Source organism: Poecilia reticulata, linkage group LG19, assembly GCF_000633615.1.
Source record: "Poecilia reticulata strain Guanapo linkage group LG19, Guppy_female_1.0+MT, whole genome shotgun sequence".
Classification (NCBI taxonomy): Eukaryota; Metazoa; Chordata; class Actinopteri; order Cyprinodontiformes; family Poeciliidae; genus Poecilia; species Poecilia reticulata.
This window is the reverse complement of record NC_024349.1, coordinates 21,039,531-21,061,895: the sequence shown is the minus strand read 5'-3', so window position 1 is coordinate 21,061,895 and position 22,365 is coordinate 21,039,531. Positions and strand designations below refer to the sequence as shown.

Here is a 22,365-nt window from a genome sequence, read left to right as displayed (position 1 = left end):
CTAATTGACAAAAAATAAATAAATAAATAAATAGTGCAACTAGGGGACGCACCGATCCACTTTCTTCACTACCGAAGCCGATATCTGAGGTTTAGTACGGATGTTGTGTATGTTTTTCCTTTAACACACAGGCATAAAGGTACTGAATTATTCATCTATTTGATCTCTGCACCAGTGCAGAGATATCATAAAGCATAAATACACCAATAGCTTCACAAGTTTGTTCAAACATGTGAAAACAACACAACTTTAAATTTGTTCAGTTAGTGCAAAAAGAAGTAGAGCAACAAATGTAAAAAAAAAAAAAAAATAATAATAAAGAAACGGAACCAGATAAAAAGAATAGGTTCACTACTCTGCTCAAAACTGCGATTTTAAAGAAAATCCAAAGAGTTTTTAGCTAAACTTAAAATTTTGGGGGAGGGGAGTAATGATTTACACATTCTCAAAATGTAGTGTGTGATATAAATCCTTGTGCTTCTACACTACCCAGATCGAAGGTGCTGCTTCTTTGGCGCTTCACAAGCTTACAATTACTCCTTCACTCCGTGTCGCCCCAGAACGGAGTAATGGGATGATGAACACGGCGAGTTCTTTGCCCACAATTTACTCCCCGTCAGAAATTAGAGCCCTTCTTCCTCGGTAATAATCGTCTCAGCTGCCTCCGATGAATGCCACCATTATTATTATTATACATATTCCGTTTAGGAGCAGGACTGGCATCCTCACTCATTTACCCCCGCAGACAAAATGCGGCGTGATTTATGGCCGTGACCGAGGCTTTTGATTGCCTCTGTGTCTGCGGTGCCACTATCAGGAAATGAAGCTCACAGCAGAGATTCAATAAGGCGCACGCGGCGCGCGCCCGACTGAGTCCTCATCATAAATGTGGCTATTTACAGATTGATATAGACGTAGAGAGCCCTGACATCTTGTCTGTTTGCCGCCTCTCGCAGATGAATCAGCGTTTATCCCCATATTACACCCCACACTCCACACACACACCTAACACTCCCTCTGCCCTTTATTGTATGCTAGACGCGGACAGGGAGATCACGCCTCTGGTTCTATTTACAACCTCCGAGGGTTGACAAAACGCCTCAATCATACGCCTTTTAGCTGCTTGTTTTGTTGCTTATGCTAATTTCCACGGGGTACTCATCTACCGCTGTGGAAATAAAAGCCGAGCTCTTTAAGTGGGAATGTGAAGCATTGTGGATGCTAATGTTGCAGATTGTTTTTTTTTTGTGTTTTTTTTTGCCATCTCGAGGAACTCGTGCCCGATAGTTATTGCAGCTTGCCCTCTCTGTGTTTGGTATTCCAGATACTCGGCCGGTGCGTATGCGACGTGGACGGAGGCCGTGGGCGAGAGCTCGCAGCACAGCCTCAGCTCACCGTTAATCAGCCGAGACTTGGACACTCACCTGATCTCTGTCAATTTCAACCCGCAGGTTCTTATGCTAACCTCACACGCCGTTGAGAATGAGCTCGGGCCGTGATGGCGCTCTTATTTATGGCATGACCTTGAGCAGGAATAGAAAAAGCTTTCACAGGATTTACGCAAACAGGCAAAATAAAGATGTGTGGTGTGATTTCGCTGCTTTTATTTAAGGGAAAGAAGCAATAGTTATTCCTGATTCCTGAAGTACTATAGTGTATGTTGCAATTCTGTTGGCAATACAATAAGCAGGCATTTTTACATTAACTGTAAAACGAAATAAGGTTGCATAACCTTATTTCCCCCCAAAGGCTGACATAAAGTCAGACCAAAACCTTTACTGCTTCAGGTCAATTAGGATAACAAAAATAATTTTTTACTTTCCAAAAATCCCTAAATATTTAGAGACTTTTTCTGGAGATGATTTGATAACATTTTATGTACATTTTATTAAAGAACATTTTTTGTACCGCTCCTGGTCAAAAACAACCAATCAGAGCCAGGAGGAGGGTCTTGGCGCTGCCAATCAGTGTTGTGTACTCATTGCTAAATGTTCTAACGGCGGAGACACAACTTACTGTTACAGGAAACGGGAGAGTTATTAATAAACTCTCCCCTGAGCAGCATGTACACGAGCGTGATTCTTACAGATAAGACCCTCCTCCTGGCTGTGACAGTTTTTTGTGTTTTTTTCCCTGACTAAGCTGTACATTTCTATAGCCTGTGGATTATTATTTTTTTGTCAGGCAACACCCCAAACATCACAGACAAATCTGGAAAAAGGCCGAATTGTGGTTCAGCTTTGATCATAATTGTATGAAGCCTGGAAGTGCGAGCTCCTCTGCACGTTCGAAAACCAGCATTCATTCATTTAGTAAGACTGAGTCATTATTTACTTTCAAAAATTGTCCTTTGCTGATGTGCTGAAAAGCCACTCAGCTGGAAAGAAGCCACTGCTCCAAACAGAGAATACAAACCAACTGACGGAGTCCTAGTCCAATCAGGGACTTAATCCTTTGTTCATTATGATCCTCATTACTTTTGGAGAAATAAAGCAGGCCCGAGAACACCCTTCCAGCAGAGTAATAGGGTTGGCAGGTTCCTATTGTGCATGTGTTGAATCTACATTTCAAGATATCAACTAGGAAGCAAATGCTTGGGCACAAGTGGGCCCTCCAAACGGTCAGGGAATTTAATCACACCACCAAATTAGCTGCAAAGTGGCATAAGGGAAAGTAATGTTTCAGGAAAAAGACGTGATCTCAGTCAGATAATTGGTGAGCAGAGCTGAAGAAATGTGTGTGAAGAAGCAGCCTAGAGATTCGACTCAGTCCTGACCGCTTCTGTCCAGGACCGGGCCGAAGCGTTTGTTGCTGGGCATCAACCTCGACTGTTTTGGACACTTTTTGCTTCTTCCTAGCTGGCAGCCGTGCTCAGAGAAGTGAAGTACTTGATGCGTCGACCGACTGAGGCCATACCGGAGGCTGCCGTTCAGCTCTACGCGGCCAGGGAGCGGCTGTGGCAGTACGTGGCCAACCTGGAGCTCACTGCAGTCCGATACAACAAGGTCAGGAAGGATGTGAGCGAACGATTCTCAGATTATTGAGTGTGTGAGGAGGCTGCGCTTGCTAACCGGCACGGTCAGGAGACGGCTACAGCAACAGAAACAAACAACAAAAAAACCCAAAACAAAACCACATTTTAAACGTTTGCAGGAATCTGTCGCTCCTTTTTCCTTCTCCAGCGAACTGAAATCCACAGTTTGAAGAACTACTTATATAGAAGCTGTTGAAGCTGAGATACAGAGAAATGAAGAGCTGGAGGTGGAGGGAAGAGGGTGACGTCGTCGACTTCAGAGCAGAGTTATCATCTAAAGATGCTGCTGCTGTCAACTCTCTGGCTTGCGGGTGTCAAACGCTGATAAAACGTCTGAAAAGCCACCGGCTCCATCAGAAAACATGGTGACAGAGTAGTTAAAGCAGCCGATTCACTATTTATGGTCATTAATATTTAAAGAGAAGCGGTGGCTTCACACTGAGTGTACGCGAGACACTGAAAGAAGTAGCGCTTATACAGTAGTGAAGCCAAGGTGAAAACATTGAACACAGTTGACACTTGTAACGGTTTGTATGCTAATTGTTAGCAAAATTAGCATTTGCGGCTTTAGCAGCAATCTCCCGTGTTTCTAAGTCAAATAATCCTATTTTATGCCTGAGTCTACCACAGAATGTCAAACACTTCCAAAGAATGTGTGGTAGACTGATTAAACACACCTTCTGTCATCCGGTTCCTGTTGTCTTGTTGTAGCTCCTCGTCGCGCCGCATGTAAAACAAAGTGTTGCTCATAGAGCTTCAAAATATATCAATTCACAGTCGTCCACAATTACTCAGAGAACTCTGAAAACGCTTATGCTGTAGCACCAAATATACCTYAATAGTGCGCCTGCTGCGATAAACAATAAATCAGTTAGTCACATGATAAATTGAAAGAAATAATTCTCATTTGCTTGATTTATTGCTTTTATTGACTCTTTCTCTTTACCAAAAACTCAATGACAAAAGTCTTCATTACAAAGACTTCATAATTCACTTTATTTGTTGTTTCTGTTGTTTTCTTTATTTATTTTGGATATTTCAAATGTCTTCCAGTTCCAGTGTTTAAATGTTCATTAGAATTTAAAGTTTATTGATCCTAGAGAATGCCTTTATTACTATTGTATTACTCGAAAACGGTCTCAAAACAACAATGTTATCGTTTTATCGCAATAACTGCTGGGACAATTTATCGTCCAGCAAAATCTGTTATCGTGACAGGCCAACTTAATAGGCCCATATTTTAAACCAGGTTAGCACTACAGTAGAAGTAGACATTTACGGTTTTCCTTACATTCACTCTTGGAGAAAGTCCTGGATTAACTTCTTTGCAAATGCCAGTGAGTGGCGTGTCATATTTGCATTTTCTTTCAAATATCTTATTTATTCTCTCAGATCTGTGAATCGGAGGATATTATGGAGTTACGTTCCGCAGAAACGTGGAACGTAACTTCATAATAAACTGGATGGGTCGGGGTCCACTGTATGTCGACATTGTAATCATGACGGACTGCTCGGATGAAGCATCGTATTTTCAATGCCCTGCATTCACACCAGTGCATGGCATTAATGTATTTAGACAGTAACAAGGTTTCCAATGCCTGTGTTATAGGTTAAGATTTGACTAAGGCTCATATAAATTATAATAATTGGAAAAGAAGGAAAGAGTCATTATAATGAAGGACGCCACTATCAGACTAATCCTGGATCAGATTGGCCCCATCATTCATTACATTCAAAAAAAAAAAAAAAAACTTGACCAGATCCACCTTTCTAAGATGTTCTCAGTGAAAGATGGATGTACATTCATGTGAAACATAAATCATGATGTAAACCAGCTACTCTGTGATAAATTATGTACCGAGAGCGATGGTGACTTATGTTAATTTAATTCCTGAATTTTACAGATATTAGCATAGTTTTTTTTCCCAGGTTTTTTTTTTTTTGTTTTTGTTCACCCGTTTGAAAAATGAATTTGTACGTATAATACGCCTGTCTTTACCCAAGACAGTTCTCCCATTGTCGGCCTTAATGGGAACTAAACAGACGGGCAATGCAGTGTCAATAATGAATAATAGAACAATATGCAAGAAATCACTTGCGTAATTAACGCAGTGACACAGCAAACGGCTCCTATTATCCTCAGCTGCATTCATCACACATTCCCCCAATTAAACCCGTTTACAATGCGAACGTACAGCAACGCACAGATTCCAGCTATTTCTGTCCAGTCGGCTTGTAACGCCAGAGAAGCAGGCAAACGATGCTGAAACTGTGAGTTTGGAAAAAGCAAACACCCCATTAGGCATTCTGAGTAGCATTTTGGCATGGATATTAATATTTCATGACAGATTGTCATGTATTTTTGTTTTCTTTTTTCTTCCCTTTTGCTTGAATGCAGGTGATGCTGTCTGTGCTGGACGTGGAGCGTCCTCTGATTCAGGGTCAGCTCAGAGACGTCGACGCTCGGCTGTGGGAGGCAGAGGAGAGCCTGAACTGGAACAGCAGAGGTCAGCGGATGAAGTCACACGTACAGCAGCAACGCTTCTAAACGGCTCGGTTTTTTTTCATACCGTCGCGCTGGGTGCAGCGGTATTCAGTTGTTCCCATGTTTTGTTTTTTTTCCCCCGTTCCGCCTGCGCCCCGTGTCACAAGTGAGAAATACGGCACAAACACGCAGACTCCTTTTGCTTGCTGTTGCTCGCAGCATTTAAAAGTTTCATTACAATTGCAAAACGAAATATCTTCAAAATGAGTGTCGCGCTGAATAATTTACAGACTTTTGCAGATAAATAATTAATAGGAAAAACAATAGCTAAAAAAAAACAAAGCTCACGTCCTCAAAGAGAATTGTTGTTTCATGGAGGAGTCGGTCGATTATTGATGGTGGAGCTAACATAATTTGCAATTTATTTACACAACGTCTTGTTGCTTTTGATGCCTCCCGTCAGGGCGTAGCTGTACAGCCAGCTCACAAGTCGAAATGTTAGATTACGCTAATTTCACCAGGAAGACGTGGAACTAATTTTCAGAAAAACTAAGAATCACATTTTTATTTATTTTTTGTTATTCTTACAAATAGTTTCTTAAATCAGAAACTGCTTCATAGAATCAGTGATAACCGTCATGATTCGACTAGTCCACATGTTGCAGTTTTTGTGCTCGTCTAAGTTTGAAGCGATTCTCATGCCAAAAACTTTTGTCAACTCTCTTTTCTGTTTCCACAAACAGCAGGCAGGGTTTTGTAAATCTTCAAACAATCTTCATGTTTCAAAGACTCCGTTCGGTGTGCCGTTGTCTTGTCGAGGTCGGATCAGTCTGGCCGCTTAAGATTTTGAGATTTTTTTTTTTTTTTGACAGGAAGTGCTCCAGCAGAAGCTAACTTAGGTGTGTTGTGCAGCTGAAGGTTATCCGGTCACGGTGTACTCACACAGTGGTACTTTCATCTCTGTCTTGTCTGTCGTGGTTTCTTCTCTTTTTTTTTTTTCTTCCTCCCCCCCCCAAACCATGTACTCTAAATGTTGTCATATAAAAGATTAGAAAAGTGGTGACGGCCTCTTCAGTGCTCAGACATACAAACTGTCAAGCTGAAAGCACAAACGTTCATATCTGAGGCTTTTCTGCTGTTTTGACTTGGACTTGAAGGCTCTCTCAACCACTTTGCACTTGGCGACAAACTGCTCCTTTTTAAGTGGAAAGTCACAGAGGTAGACGCCAGCAGAGCCTCGTCATCTGGAAAACAATGGGCCTCTGAGTTACCCAAAGCTAAACGCTACACTGCTCCTCCTAACCCCAGGGATTGTCGTCCAATCAAACCTCCATGAATGGACTTTTACCAGGAGGCTTTGAGCAAAGTATGAAAAGCCAAACATGTAAAGTCTCAATGTGTGTTTCTGGTACGTCTTCCTAATGGAGATTTGGCAACAATGGTACAAGTGATGCAAGTATTTTTATTCTTATTTTTCTCAGTTGAATTTGCACGTACAATTAAGGCAGAACAAATTCATACAGTCAGTCAAAGGAGATTATTTTGTTTAAACAAACCTTAAGGTTGCATTTTTGTTATAACTAACCCTCTGATATCCATACGTTTACGCTTGACAACCTCTTTTCTACAGGAAACGCTGCATGTAATCCAGAAAAATAATGGCAATAACCTGTTGGATAACGGTTTCTAGTATGTTTTTTTTTTTTTTTTCTAGATGTCATGTGTTGCTGATTCAAGAGAGTTGCTATGTTGTTGGCCACCATGACAGTACAAAGAGCTATTTCTAAGTCTGGTGACTCCAATGTCGGTTGCTAAGCAGTTGAGGAAATCCCAACTCCAACTTGTATCTTCCTGTCCTAGCGATGAAGCAGGAAGATGGGATTTTTATTTTACCTCCAGAGTTGACTTTTTCAGGAATCATATTGAACTTTTTGCTGTCACTTTCTTCTTTAAAATATTCTATGCATTTACTGTGATATATTAGAATTTGAGAATCCAGATTAAAAAAAAGGACGTAAGGACACTAAGAGTTGTTAGAAAACGACTCCTGCACCTCTCTCCTCTCCCGTTTGCCTCCATCCTTGTCAGTTCGAGGGCACAGCGGCTTGCTTGAGAATCTAACACGAACTGAAAGGCTTCGCTTATAAAATAAGAATAAAGGAACCGTTTAATCATTGATAAGGGTTGATTGACGCACAGCAGCAGGACGTGTTGTTTGTTTTTCCGACTCTGGGACTTCTGGCGGAACGGGGCAGAAATAAGAGGGGTGTTTATGGTACAAGCCAGTGCACTCAGCTGTCTGTGGGGACTGTCTCACTGTTTCTCTGCAGGAGCACACATCAGCTACACACTTATCTGCTGCATGCTGAGCCGGGAGCATATATCTCAGTATGCTGTATGATTTCCAAAGGCAAAGGGTGGGAAAACCCAATATGTAGTGTACATTGAGTGCCAGACTGGTAAGGCAAGGCTCTCCTTGGCTGGCGTGGAGGTAGATTTGTACTTTTTCCATTTACTGACAATGGATGCTTTCCAAGCTTTGGATGTCGTTTTGATACATTTAGAAATGTCACAGTTCCAAGCAAAAATATGTCATTAGCAAGCGGAAAATTTAGGTTGTACACTAAATATTTGTCTCAAAACAAAAATATATATATTTAGCTCCAAACAAAAATATTTAGGTCATAGCTAAATATTCTTCCCAATAAGCTGAGGTGGACTATCAAAATAAAAGCTTGGTCTTGCTAATCGTAAACTCCGGCTAGTGACATAAGCAACAGTTGAAGAGATTCAGTCTTGCCAGCGGGACTTCTGCAGTAATCTCAAAGTACAGTCCACAAAGCTCGGTGTCCTGCAACTTTAAGATGTCTGTCTGCTTCAGCACACCTGTCTCCAATCTCAGCTAATTAGCAGAGCTCCGTAGAGTTTGGCTGCGTGTTAGTGAGGCAGCTTCGCTGTTAATATCAAATATGTAGTGGGAAAAGGGACATTTCAAAAAAGTTGTAGGACTACGGACCTAAAAGTTGAGAACAGAGGTTCGCGGGACCAGGCTTTTGTTTTGGTAGTCCATTTCCGCTTATCGGTGAGTTAATTAGCAACATAAACCTAAATATTTAGCTCTGACCTACTCGTTGAACTTGCAAAGAGGCGTTTAATTTGTAACTTATATATTTAGTTTGGAGCTAAATGTTTCATTTGGGTCTAAATATTTATCTGCCATACTAAGTATTTAGTTTATAGCTGTAAACTAGCATGCTAAGTAAATATCTAATTTTGAGCTAAACAGCTTGCCAAGTAAATATTTAGTTTGGAATTGTGACATTTATTAAACAATGAATAACATGGTAAAAAATAGTACTTTAAAAAAATACACCCCTTTTTCTCTCTTATGACGGGCTAAATGGCCCAAATTATTGCTGTCTAGTTGGTAGATTCAAATTGCAAAGTTCACGACTTCAAATGGATAGTGAATACAAATACACCGCCTACTGTTCATGTTTGTGTAAAATTCAAATTTCTATTAGATACTACAACTTTGAAAACTATGTGTTTTTTTGTTTGTTTTGTTTTTGCACACCTTACAGTTAAATTCTACTGTGTTGGTCTGTCATATATAACCCCAACAAAAATGTTAAGTTTTTGGTTGTAATGTCACAAAATGTGGGAGAGTTCAAGGATACTGAATGTTTCTTGCAAGTCCCACACGATAACTAAGTGATGCATAAAATGTATGAAACTTATTTTGGACCCCTTAAAATCCTAAAATGCAGACATGTCTTTCAGGTGTTTGGCAGTACATCCAAGACATCCGAGATGCTGTCTGTGACTTGGAGAGCCGACTTCAAAAGACCAAGGAGAACGTGGAGGAGATGCAGAGGTACCTGAAGTCGTGGGCCGTCCCCATGTTTGACAGAAAAGACGGCAGAAAGGACGCTCTGCTTTGCCTTGAGGACCGCGCTGAAAGGGTGGAGAGGTTTCACAATGTGGTGCAGTCCTCTGGGGGGAAAATCCACTTCCTGCTAGAGGTACTTTTCTGATGATTGAGACATCTCCAATTCTCTTTAGGTTTCACTAACGTTTCATCATTTTAAAAGACATTTTCAAGCAGGGATTTGGAATTCCCTTTGAACTTCATTTTAATGTAATTTCTAAATGATTTACTGAGATTGTCCTGCTTTTTATGTCTTAGAGCAATCAGGCACTGTTCAGAGCCGAGTCGTCCTCGGAGGAGTGGAAGGCCTATGCGGAATACATTGACGACATGATTATAGATGGATTCTTCAGCTGTATTGAGTGCTCTCTCAAGTTCTTCCTGGACAACACCGGTAGGGTAATGAACCGCAAACAGTACAATAGAGCTGCAGTTCAAGCCGGATAGGTTTATACACTATTAGAGGCACATACCCTGTTTTTCTCACTGCCTGACAATAAATACATCAGACAAAACTTGTCTTTTTTTTTTTTTTTAGATCAGTTAGGATTATTAAAATTATTCATATTTGCTAAATGCTAGAATAATTGTGATTTTTTTTTTCTTGTGAGCCTTTTTTTCACTCTCTTCAAAGTTCAAAGTATTTGACAGAATTACTCTTTGTACTGAATAACTTGGGTCAAACATCCCTGACTCTTTTCAGAAGCCGATTAAACATTGTTCTTTGAATTTTTATTTCTCCAGTTTCCACTTAGAGAACTGCTGTATAGGCGATCTTGTACACATATACACACACACTCACAGCTTTTCAACTTTGCCCACAAACTGACATGAGGACTCCGTTACAGTCACGCCAAAACACTGACTTTTTCATCCTTAAGTGACTTTGTGAAAGACTTGGCTGTAAGTTTAGAGTTATTGTCCAGTTCCAAAATCCTATTTTGTGCCCAAACTTTAAATTCCTGGCTGATGTCTTGAGATAATGCCTTTAATGTTTCCATTTTTTTCCCTCCCTCGTAATGCTATCTATTTTGTGAAGTGCTCAGTCCCTCCTGCAATAAAACACCAACACAATAATGATAAAACCACCAGTGAACTTATTAGTTCAAATGGTGTTTTGGAATTTTTTTTTCACCTAAAGTGACGACAGTCATCAAGACCAAATGACTTGTGGAAACTGTAAATAGGTACTAAGCTTATGACTGGTTTTACAGACACATTTCTCAGTGGATACTGACTCTCTTAAACTTTTGACTTTGAAGGCAGCAAATGGTAAATAGCCCACAGCTATATAGCATTTCATCATGTTCAAGGACTCCAAAGCTCTATACACTACAGTCAGTTATTCACCTGTTCAGACACACACACTCAGAGGTGCCACTTGGCCCTGTGGCCACCACCAGCAGGCAAGACGCCGGGTGAAGTATCTTGCCCAAGGACACAAAGACTGAGACCATTTGCATTAAGCAAAATGAAAGTAAAAAACTGAAACCCTAACTGACCCAAAACAAGGTAGACTTTAGTCTGGCATGTTGTCAGATAGCGATTTATGACAGCCTGCGTTTCTTTTTTTAAATAAGCTTTATGTAAAATATCTTGCTTCAAATGTAGATCTAAAAAGTCTGTATTTGTTGTTAAAAGTGCCACAGCCGTGTAGGGGCTGTTACTACTCTCGTCTCGATGCCAGCAGAACGCTGCAGCCAATTCTAATATTAATGGGAGAAAATTCAGAGCTGCTCATTACTCTGATTCTGCAGCGTCTCTCAGCCAGCACTCACTTGGACAGCTCTTTTGCAACATGTCCTCAAGGGCTTTGATGTCAGTCGGGTGTCCGCCTTTATTGGCTGGATTATGGACACGGAAAACTAGCGAACATGCTTGTTGGCATGGGTCTTGTCAGCCAGTTTAGATGCGGTTCAAGATGAGCAGGAGTGTTTACAAATTGCCGCCGTGTCCAACCCGCTCTCCCTCGTGTGCTCTCTATGCCTTCAACGTCTTTAAAAATCAAGAAGTCTCTGAAGTATGGATACAGGCAAATTTGTTGGCAGCCCTGTTGAAGATGTGTGGAGAGACTTAAAATTTATGCTTCAGCTATTGCACATCATCTCATCCTGAAAAAATATTAAGGTTTAGTATATTTATTCAGTGGGGGGAAAAACCCATCATGAGAAATTGTTTTTAACAAAATCACCGCGGCGCAGCACAATTGGTGGCATTCCTTCTGCTTTATGGGATACACTTTTGCAAATAGGACAACACTACACAACATTGGAGAGTACTGAAAACGTTGTATAAAGTTTAGAAACTTTAGAAACACCTTTAGAAACTAAACTTAAAAGTAAAAAAAACCAAAACATCTAGTGTAGCTCCAGTTGGCAGTTTGAGGTTTTCGCTCCATTTTGTTTGTTCTTCAAACTGGCCAAACATTAGCTGTAAAAAACAAAACAAAAAAAAACTCAAATTTGACTCTTGGATGTAAAATATATATTTTTTCCTGGATCTTAAATTTAATTTGATTGTTCTGTCATGAGCCCGGTTTCCACTGTGGAACCAGATTATCAACCTCCATCCATCCATCCATCCATCCATCCATCCATCCATCCATCCATCCATCCATCCATCCATCCATCCATCCATCCATCCATCCATCCATCCATTTTCTAACACCCTTGTCCCTTAGTGGGGTCAGGAGGTGCTGGTGCCTCTCCAGCTAACTTTCCGGGCGAGAGGTGGGGTCACCCTGGACAGGTCGCCAGTCTGTCACAGGGCAACACAGAGACAAATAACCATGCACCCACACAGTCACACCTAGGGACAATTTGGAGAGGCCAATTAACCTGACAGTCATGTTTTTAGACTGTGGGAGGAAACCGGAGTACCCGGAGAAAACCCACGCATKCCCAGGGAGAACATGCAAACTCCATGCAGAAAGACCGGGGCCAGGAATCGAACCCAGAACCTTCTTGCTGCAAGGCAACAGCTCTACCATTTCCTTGTTGTAAAAGTTAAATCTGCTGTCACTTTGTGAATAAATTCTTTATCTTGTAGACAGCCTAGTTGAAAACTACGTACATAACAGGGATACATTTTGCACTGTGTTAATTTGTCTTTACCATGGTAACCACAGTGGAAAAAGAGTATGACTAATAATATTCCCCAAAATCTTCAGAGTCCCTGGAAATGTTCTGTAGTAGAAAGATGCCTTACATGAAAAAGCACCTTAAGGTCTCTATTTAGTTTGGTGGAAAATCCGAGATGCTGTGGGCCTTTTCCAATTCCAAAGTCCTGGGATCCTTAGTAGTGAATGCCAGGCGTTTTTAAATTTTGGCTGAAATAGCTCAAATCTGATGCCCTCCACTGGTAAGCTGATAATGGGTGTCATTCAAAACATAGGAATAAATTAAGATACAAATGGCTCATCAGACACAAAAGCAAAATTTTTAGACGGCAATCTCACTTCCAAGACATGGATCGTATGAAAAACCACTCTAAGGAAGAGAGGATAAAAGAAAACCAAGCTCTTCGTGTGAGGTTGTTCCATTATGAGATCAAATATTTTTGTTATACATCTTAAATGGGAGTCTGCACTGTCTGCATCTGTAAATAATCTAACCAATAAACTTCTGTAATAACAGCAGGTTGGATTTCAAACCAGATTTTAAGTATTACTACTCAAACTGTTTTTATGCTCCATGTTTTCCTCTCTCCATAGATCAAAGAACTGTCACTTCCCCTCTGCTCGAGGCCCGTCTGGATCTGCAGGCCCCTAACATGGTCTTCTCTCCCTCTCTGGAGCTGGGGGCTCCAGATAGTTTGTTTGAGACAGTGGAGAGCCTCATCAACGACGTGTTCAAAATGTCCTCGTTGGTGCCGCGGCTCGCCCAGCACAGCCCCTCTCCCCACTACCAGGTAAAGCAGGTTTAATGTAGCCTTAACGAAAACACACGCATGCATCCCTTGGATTTCTACTCCTCTTTTTCTGTCAGGCTGACATGGAAAGCATGACTGACCTGGCAGACACGCGACATCTCCTGATGGAGCGTGTGAAGACCGCCATGACGGCGTGCTGCAGCTTCCGCAACTCTCTGGAGCGTTACAGCTACTTGTATGTGGACGACAGGAAGGAGTTCATGCATCAGTTCCTCGACTATGGCCAAAATCCCTCAAGCCCTGATGTAGAGGTTTTTTCTGATAGTGGGATCCATGAGAGCACACCAACTCTGGACAGCTTTAGGGAACAGATAGACGGGTAGGTGTGAAGGACTACTCCAGTAATATTATTTCTTCTGTCTTAACAATATGCATTAGCAGGTTCTGACATTTAATTACAAATTAAATGCAATCTGTTTGACTGTGTACTGCAGTTATGAGAAGCTTTATGAGGAGGTCCAGCACCTGGAGGTAGTGCATGTCTTCCATGGATGGGTGAGGGTGGATGGCAGGAGGATGAAGAGTGCTCTGCTCAATGTCATCAAAAAGTGGAGCTTCATGTTCAAACAGCACCTCATCGATCATGTAACCAACAGGTATGAAATGCTTTTTTTTTTCACTTGAGAAAGAACTGGCCACAGATTCATTTCAAAATTTGTGTTCAATCTCTGAGCCACTTTAACATATTTGGCCTGTGACACAGTGCTCCATCATGCTGGAAAAGTCATAGATCGCCATCAATTTGTCCCTTGATTGTTGAAAACTGCTCTTGGAAAAATTCCTCTGTATCCACAGTTTGGTTCTGTAGGGTTGACACAGCACAAGCTTTTCTTCTCCAGCAGTCAGAAAAAACTTTTTTGACCTGGCCAGGCCTGGTGAAAAAGGGTTCAGTCAAGCTAACCAGGGTGTTTGTGCATCTTTAAAAACTCTTTAATTCATCCAAAGTTAAGGACTTAAAATGTCTTAAATTCATTTTAAAAAGTAAGTTGGCCATAATTATGTAGATGGCTTGGTAGGACTATTTAACCCATAAGATGCTACATTCATTCTGTATAAAATGTTAAGCACTGTAGGGGTTAAGGCTATAGGGAGCCATATGCAGTGCAAGAAGCACCAAGCTGCTGCCAAGAGCCATAAAGAGACCCTAGAAATGTCACAGTTTTTGCTGTAGTGCAGCATCATTCCCTTGATTTATTGTTTTTCGGTCTTAAATTTAACCCAAGATAAAATAAATAATTTTTTTTTAAAAGGACTTAAAAAGTCTTAAATTTGACTTACTGAAATCTGCAGACGCCCTGGTGATAAACTGTAGCTTTAAGTCTTTTGTTTTTACCTAAACAATGTGCCTCATGTCTGCTCAGTCTGTCTGATCTAGAGAGGTTCATCTGTGTAACTGAGGCTGGCCTGAGCCAGCAGGTGCAGGAGGGCGACTACAGAGGTCTGGTTGAGGTCATGGGTCACTTGCTGGCGGTTAAAGAGAGACAAACCTCTACAGACACCATGTTTGAGCCTCTGCAACAAACCATTGCTCTGCTGAAAATGTATGAACAGGATCTCCCAGAAGTAGTGTACAAACACTTGGCGGTGAGAACTGATATTTTGATATTCATTCCCTTCGTTTGGTTTTCTATCAAAGACTCTTTGCTTTGATTTTTTTTTTCCAGGTGAGGTAGAATCCTTTCTCTAATGGTTCTGTTGCATTTTCTGAATGCTAATCTCTGATCTCTTCCTCCCAGCAAGTCATGAAATATCACCACAGCTTTCTTTGCTTACAGTGTTGTTGTTCTGATCGTCTTTTCTCTGCAGGAGTTGCCAGAAGAGTGGCTCAATCTAAAAAAACAGGCAGTCTTGGTTAAACAGCAGGTGGCGCCGCTGCAGGCCATAGAGGTGGTCAGCCTACGAAGAAAATGTGCTTCATTTGATGTTGACCAGCATGCCTTCAGGGAGCACTTTCGCTGCAATGGGCCTTTCAGGTAGAATAACTCTGATATCCAGAAATAGACAGGAAACACTTTAAATTAAGTTCATGATGCTTGATTACAGGTAAACATCATACAAATGTCTGCATTAAAATAAGAATTTTATGCACGCATTTGAATTTTAGTACGTACATTTGTTATACATACACCCTTAAATATAAGATCTTTGAAAGATTTCAGTGGCCATCAGTTGAAACCATTGAATATAAATACAATTAACTTCTACAAAGAACACATTTGAAATTTGTGGGCGACAATCTACGCTAAAAACCAACAAATTAAAGCAAATTGTGAACTTTGGTTAATTTTTCTTTTTAAGTTAACATGCAATTATTTAGAGTCAGGGGTATTAAATGTATAGTTATTTAAAGGTGAGCAAAATGGCATTAGTAGGAACTGAAAGTATAAATTGATGAAACGGAAGATTGACAATTATTCATGTTGTTTACACTTGAAAACAAGCTTAGGCTGAAAATAAAAATGTTAGGACATGGTTATTGGAATATTTAATGCAGACAAGTGTTTAAGTCTTTTAATGAAGATCCCAAGATTGATGCACCAGTGTTCATTTTTACCCAGAGTTGACATGTTAGAAACATTAGTCAACATTACAGCCTTTTAAAGCTGTGACATCAACAAACATTTACTGGCTCCCAAAATGTAAAGGTGTTATTGTTACGCTCTTGTAACTAGGCCTGTCATAATCAACAATAAATCAATTAATTGCATGATAAACTAAAACAAACTCAGTTATTTTCATTTGCTTGATTTATCGTTTTTCTTTTTTCTCTCTCTTTCTACCAAAACTGGTCTTCAGTCAGCTGCTTTGGAAAAACTATTTTGTCTACACAGACTTCACAATTCATTTTACTTGTTGTTTTTGTTGTTTTGTTTATTTATTTTGGATATTTAAATTAAAGTGTCTTCCAGTTTCAGTGTTTAAATGTTAATCAGAATTTAAAGTTTAGTGATCTTTGAGAATGTGTTCTTGCATTGTTCTTCCATTATTACCATTATATTACTTGAAAATTGTCTCAAAACAACAATATTATCGTTTATCGCAATAAGTTCTGGGACAGTTTATAGCCTGGCAAAATTTGTTATTGTGACAGTCCTACTTGTAGCGGCATTTATTGTTTCACTTTTCCTTCGAAGCTACATATTTTGGATGAGTACATTGGAAAAATTAAAATGTCACCCGAGTTCTCCTCCCCACTTGACATCACAGCAATATTATCTTAAAGTTTGCCTGTCTGACAACACTAATTGAATCTCAACATGATGCTAATTCATTCGTACGAAAATATTCTTTGTCATATCTTTTAATTGTCAGATTAGTTATGTGTGTAATTGGTCTCTTAATAACCTGGTGATTATTTCCCCATTAGTGTCATGGAAGTCACTAGTAATTTGTGCAGTATGACGTTAGCACTGTAGACTCCAGAATGGTTTGACTTGCAGCCAAATCAAATTTGGCAGTCCTACAGTCTGTCATTACCCAAACACTGCCTGCTTGATGCCGAGCCTGTGATACTGTGGGTTTTGATTGGTACATGTGCGTGCTGATGCTGTCCTCAGGTTTGACAGCCAGAAGCCGTACCAGATGTTAAATAAGTTTCACCAGATGATCCGGGAACATGAGAAGACGATGGCCTCCCTGATGGAGTCGGCGAGTCTGTTTGAGGTCACCGTCTCGGAGTACAAACAGCTCCGACAATGCAGGTGAAGAGAGCACCTCCGCCGCAAGCCAAGTTTTTAACTAACAACCCCTCGTTACAGGATCGCATTTGCTTCTTGGATTTGTTCATCTTATTTGCATCTTCCCACAGGCGTGAGGTGGGCTTGTTGAAAGAGCTGTGGGATATGATTACATTAGTGGAGTCCAGCATGGCAGCTTGGAGGACGACTCCCTGGAGAGAGATCAACGTGGAGGACATGGAACACGAATGCAAGCGCTTCTCTAAAGACATACGAGGGCTGGACAAGGAGGTGAGAAGCTCACTTTCACAAGTAGACAGTTTTAGCATCACAAGAAGTTGGCTTTAAACACGCTGCTTAAATTTCCCTTGAATATGCCACAGGCTCTTGAACAGATCACTGTCTGTGTTTTGTAGGTAAGAACATGGGAGGCCTTCACATGTCTGGATAGTAGGGTGAAGAACATCCTCACCTCCCTAAGGGCAGTAGCAGAGCTCCAAAGCCCCGCAATACGACCCAGACACTGGCATCAGCTGATGGCTGCTACTGGAGTTCACTTCACAATGGACCAGGTCAGAGATGTATTTAAACAGCTACTTGCAGTTTTGATTTGAAGTTTCCATCCTGTTGTATTTGATCATTTATGTCGTTCAAGCAATATTTTGACATTGAAAGCACAAAAGAATCTATTGAGCCATATTTTTTGGCACTTTCTAAAATCAAGTCAAACTTGATTTTGATTTTGTTTTAATTTCTTTGGTCATTTACGATTGCCAAAATTATTTGTTGTTTGCACAATACCAGAATAATGACATATACAGTACATATAGTCAGAAGTATTTAAATTGATATTTTTTTTTAACTCTATAACTTTTGTCAAATGTTTTTGGATTTCCTTTTATGATCCTTCTGACAGAAGTAACTTAACCAGGTCTTTAGGCCACTTTACTCCCATTCACATTTTTAGCTGTGGAAGCATATTTTTTATAGGCATGATTTTAGACCTTTATAATAGTCATTCCAAAACGTTGACGTTGTTTCATTTAAGCCACTTAGTAAGTTTAAAATTGGGTACAAATGGGTCTTATATGGATAAATTAGTTGCAGACTGATGTCTGGGGATGTTGCTTCACCATTTTTACATTTTGATATTATGTCATCATGCTCGCAGCCTTTCATTTTTTTTCCATTAAATGTCACTATTGCCAAATTATTAAATGTTAGTTTCATCAAACCCCTGAATATATCTCCAAAAAGGGTACATGAGTGCATTTAAGAGACGTGGCTTCATTCTTACTGAGTGGACTAGCTGATCTTTGTGCAGAACTTATTTCACTGTGCATATTCATTCTCACCACTTTATTACAGCATCTTAACAATTTCTTTGCCTTTTTTTCTTAGGTTCTTAGTCATATTTTGCAACCAACCGATCTTCCTGATTGGTATAATGTCCATTGTGTTTATATTTGCGTATCACTATCTGAACAGATAAATATTGCACCTTCAGGCATCTGGAAACGGCACCCTCTGGTATTTAACTAATAGAAGTAATGTTAGCATTCCTAACATTATTTAATGTCAGACAGTGATAATAAAAAAAAACTCCTTTTGCAGTGAGAAAACCAGCAAAGAAGAAGCATATATTCTACATATTTAAACTTGATTCTGTTTTTATAGAGACGAATACAGCTCTGCTTAGCGCAAATCAATAAAAGAAGTCTTTAGGTTTCTGCTGTTGTGCTTAAGCCAGCATTTTTCCAAAGTTAAGTCAGCAGTTGTCTAGCATAATGAGAGGAAGCTGCAGAGTCGTGTTATCACTCTGTTCAGATAGAACTCTGAACACTTCAAGCTAATCATCTTTGGATATTAATGGTTTCTCTGTGTGGCCTGGCAGTCTTTGAACCTCAAGCTGCTCCAGTTCTTTGGTATCAGCTGGTTGTCAGCCTCTTCCACCACAGCTCGCTATTATCTGCCTTTATGTTAATATGACCAGATTCACTTCCCAGAAGGCTAAAATTACTCTGAATTTTTGTCTTGGGACACTGACTACACAAGGGAGTCTCCTTATTTCCCCAGATACCAGAAAACAGCAAAAATAAAGATCTGCTACAGAAGCAAATGATGGGGAAAAATGTGAAAATTAACCAAAATAACTGACGTTAAGAAGTGATGAACTTGCATTGTTGTTTTTGTTTTATATAAACATCCTGTAATGCCTGGTATTATGCCACGCCTTAATATTCACCTTTTTGTCATGTTTCAACTGCAAACGTAAATGAATTTATTGAGATTTTATGTAATAAACCAGATAAAGTATTGCATCTATCCATTGTCTAATGACGTTCCCTATGTCCACAGAGCAACACAGTGACAAATAACCATGTTCACACACACATACCCTGAATACACTTAAAGTTTATAATAGTAACAGTAATTGGTGAATTAACAAAGTATTAAGTCATTAAATTGCGCTTTTTTGTCTTAGTCTGTCATAAACTCCAACTAGAATATGTTTGTGGTTGAAATGTGACAAAAACATTAAAAAAATAAATAAATTAGTATTTTTTATAAATTGTTGTAAATATTGGGTGCTCACCGACATGACTGCCTGTGCTGTGAGCAGGAAACATCGTTGGCTGACCTGCTGCAGCTCAACCTGCACTGCTTTGAGGAGAAAGTCAGAGAGATTGTGGACAAGGCTGTTAAAGAAATGGGGATGGAGAAAGTCCTGTCTGAGCTCAACTCCACATGGACAGGTAGAATTAGCAGCTACTCCAGTTTAGCCATGCTGTTCTATATTGGCCCTTTCCGGATCTTATCGCGCATTTCCGCATTGTCCAGGTATGAGCTTCCAGTACGAGCCCCACCACAGGACCCAGGTGCCTCTGCTCTGCACAGACGAGGAGCTAATCGAAACCTTGGAAGACAACCAGGTCCAACTCCAGAACCTCATGTCTTCAAAGTACATAGCCCACTTCCTGGATGAAGTGTCCACGTGGCAGAGCAAGCTTTCTGTTGCAGACTTGGTCATCTCCATCTGGTTTGAGGTGCAGCGGACCTGGACCCACCTGGAGAGCATCTTCATCGGCTCCAAGGACATTCGTTCTCAGCTGCCTGAGGTGAGACGCTGAACATGTCTGCACATGTGGAGAGTTACCTGCAACTCTGCATGTGTTGTGCTTTGCAAAATAATTCACTATCTGCAAATGTAATCAAAATGAATATTTTAAAACTGAGAATGCATTATTCAATTCCATGTTTGTGGATTTTAAGTGTTATGGGAAGAAACACTTTATTTTGACACATTTCTGTATAGTGCCCTGCAAAATAGTGTATAGTTATCAAATCAAAATAAGTAATTCTGGGGTTTTTAACTTTTGTTTTATGAATAAGGATCTACAAAGAGTGATATGTATTTACTTTAATACCAGTCAATGCAATGCAATGCAACCAGAAGCATTAAGAAATCTGTTAATTAGTGAACAAAGTCGATCTCAGTATAAGTCCAGGTGTTATGTGAAAGCTTCTGAAGATTGTTGGAGAGCATTAGTGTCATTTGAAAGTGGAGAGAAGGAATCCATTTTTAAAAGAACAAGGACACAGCTGTAATGTGGAGGACGCTGCTTTGGTCAGATAAGAGCAAAACTAAACAGTTTGACCTCCATGGAAAAACCTCTGTGTGACAGAAACTGCTCATCACATGCAATCATGACATTCAGTTGATAGAAAGCTGAAGGTAAATACTGAGTAAACCTGTTGGAGACTATACAACTTGAGTCTCTGGTATGAAAGCTCTTTTATTAACAAGACGGCAACCTGAAATAGAAGTTGGTTAAATAGCCTAAATGAGACATATTCACGTGTTAGAATTAGACGAGAAAGATAAAAGTCCTGAAGGTTGCAGTACAGACTCTCTCCATCTAATCCGACTGAGTTTGAGCCATTTTACAAAGAATTGGCAAAATGTTTGTCCTTAATCTGTTTAAAAACCGTTGTAAAGAGTAAACGCATAAATCTGAAGTTGTAATATGACAATTTGTGAGAAGTTCTAGGGGCATGTACACTTAAGCAAGGTTCTTTACGTCTTTTTTAAGCTCTTGTGGGCTAGCTTGCAGCTTTTGCCATCACAGTATGATCCAAGAGAGCCCTCATTAGTTCGCCTTTCTTCTTAGTTTAGGAGCTGAGATTACACAACGTTTTAGTTGCCACCCGTGTGGAGATCATTTCAACCCAGATGTTTGCTTCTTGAGGTTCCCTTGTCTTTGATTTGGGCCTGAAATCCATCTGCCTTGTTCTCTGGTGAAATCCGTTTCAGGACTCCAGGCGCTTTGAAGGGATTGATGCTGATTTCAAAGAGCTGGCAAACTCTGTGCGTCAGACGCCTAATGTGGTGGAGGCCACCAATAAGCCTGGGCTGTTTGGTAAACTGGAGGACATTCAGAGCAGGTGAGGGAGACGGAGGAATCTTTGAAAGTGTGTATACATGGCTGGCATGTACTCTCCTTATCATTTTTTTTTTTTAATTTTTCATCTTTAGGCTCTCTCTGTGTGAAAAAGCTCTGGCAGAGTATCTGGACACCAAGCGACTTGCTTTTCCAAGATTCTACTTCATTTCTTCTGCTGATTTGTTGGACATTCTGTCTAATGGGACCAACCCTCACCAGGTTGCTTGTTTAAAAAAGACAAAAAACTGCTTTCATGTCTTCTTGGAGTTTCATTTTATAAACATTCATGGCACTCTTTAGAACCTGTATCAACTCCTGCTAGTACTTGTAAATGCATCCAGTGTCCACACAGGGGCAATGTTGCTCACAGGTGTGCAGATTGCTTCCACCATCCACATCTGGACATTGTTATATATTTTCACCTCACAGGGAAAAAAAAGTGGCTAAGAATGTGGCTGTAGTTTTCTCTTAGATAAACTAAGCAGGCATGGAGCAGAATACGGGCCGTGCCCTTCCCTTACCTTCGCTGAACCGATGCATTTATACATGAGGCTGCAACAAAAATAAACAGAGTGTGAGTTGGGTGTAAATCAAGCCAGAGTTTATTGTGTCGGTGTGTTTGCTCAGGTCCAGAAGCATCTATCTAAGCTGTTTGACAACATGGCTAAGATGCAGTTTGAAGCAGATAAAGAGGGAAATCCTTCTAAGGCTGCCGTGGGCATGTACAGCAAAGAAGACGAGTATGTCTCTTTTAATCAGGCCTGCGACTGCTCCGGACAGGTAAAATAGTTCAGCTATCATTTATTCATGCTACTGAAATCATGGTGCCATAACTTGTGTATTTATCTAAAAGCTGAAGACAT

At 40.3% G+C, this 22,365-nt stretch overlaps 1 protein-coding gene across 8 annotated transcripts in view; it reads left to right on the top strand.

Moving 5' to 3' along the window:
* Nucleotides 1-22,365, top strand: part of dnah9 (dynein, axonemal, heavy chain 9) — a 163,485-nt gene that overhangs the window by 13,320 nt on the left and 127,800 nt on the right. For 5 of the 8 annotated variants that reach the window (XM_008437721.2, XM_008437724.2, XM_008437722.2 and 2 more), the window contains 18 exons: nt 1,325-1,451; nt 2,859-3,005; nt 5,433-5,541; nt 9,303-9,544; nt 9,709-9,844; nt 13,163-13,359; nt 13,437-13,699; nt 13,815-13,976; nt 14,742-14,964; nt 15,187-15,353; nt 16,938-17,081; nt 17,189-17,348; nt 17,474-17,629; nt 19,681-19,813; nt 19,899-20,176; nt 21,373-21,503; nt 21,595-21,721; nt 22,130-22,282. In XM_008437721.2, the coding sequence (XP_008435943.2) occupies nt 1,325-1,451; nt 2,859-3,005; nt 5,433-5,541; nt 9,303-9,544; nt 9,709-9,844; nt 13,163-13,359; nt 13,437-13,699; nt 13,815-13,976; nt 14,742-14,964; nt 15,187-15,353; nt 16,938-17,081; nt 17,189-17,348; nt 17,474-17,629; nt 19,681-19,813; nt 19,899-20,176; nt 21,373-21,503; nt 21,595-21,721; nt 22,130-22,282 (3,055 nt within the window). Of the gene's footprint in view, nt 1-1,324; nt 1,452-2,858; nt 3,006-5,432; nt 5,542-8,418; nt 8,602-9,302; nt 9,545-9,708; nt 9,845-13,162; nt 13,360-13,436; nt 13,700-13,814; nt 13,977-14,741; nt 14,965-15,186; nt 15,354-16,937; nt 17,082-17,188; nt 17,349-17,473; nt 17,630-19,680; nt 19,814-19,898; nt 20,177-21,372; nt 21,504-21,594; nt 21,722-22,129; nt 22,283-22,365 lie in introns of those variants that run through there. The other 3 variants (XM_008437723.2, XM_008437726.2, XM_008437727.2) reach the window with 3 other exon arrangements.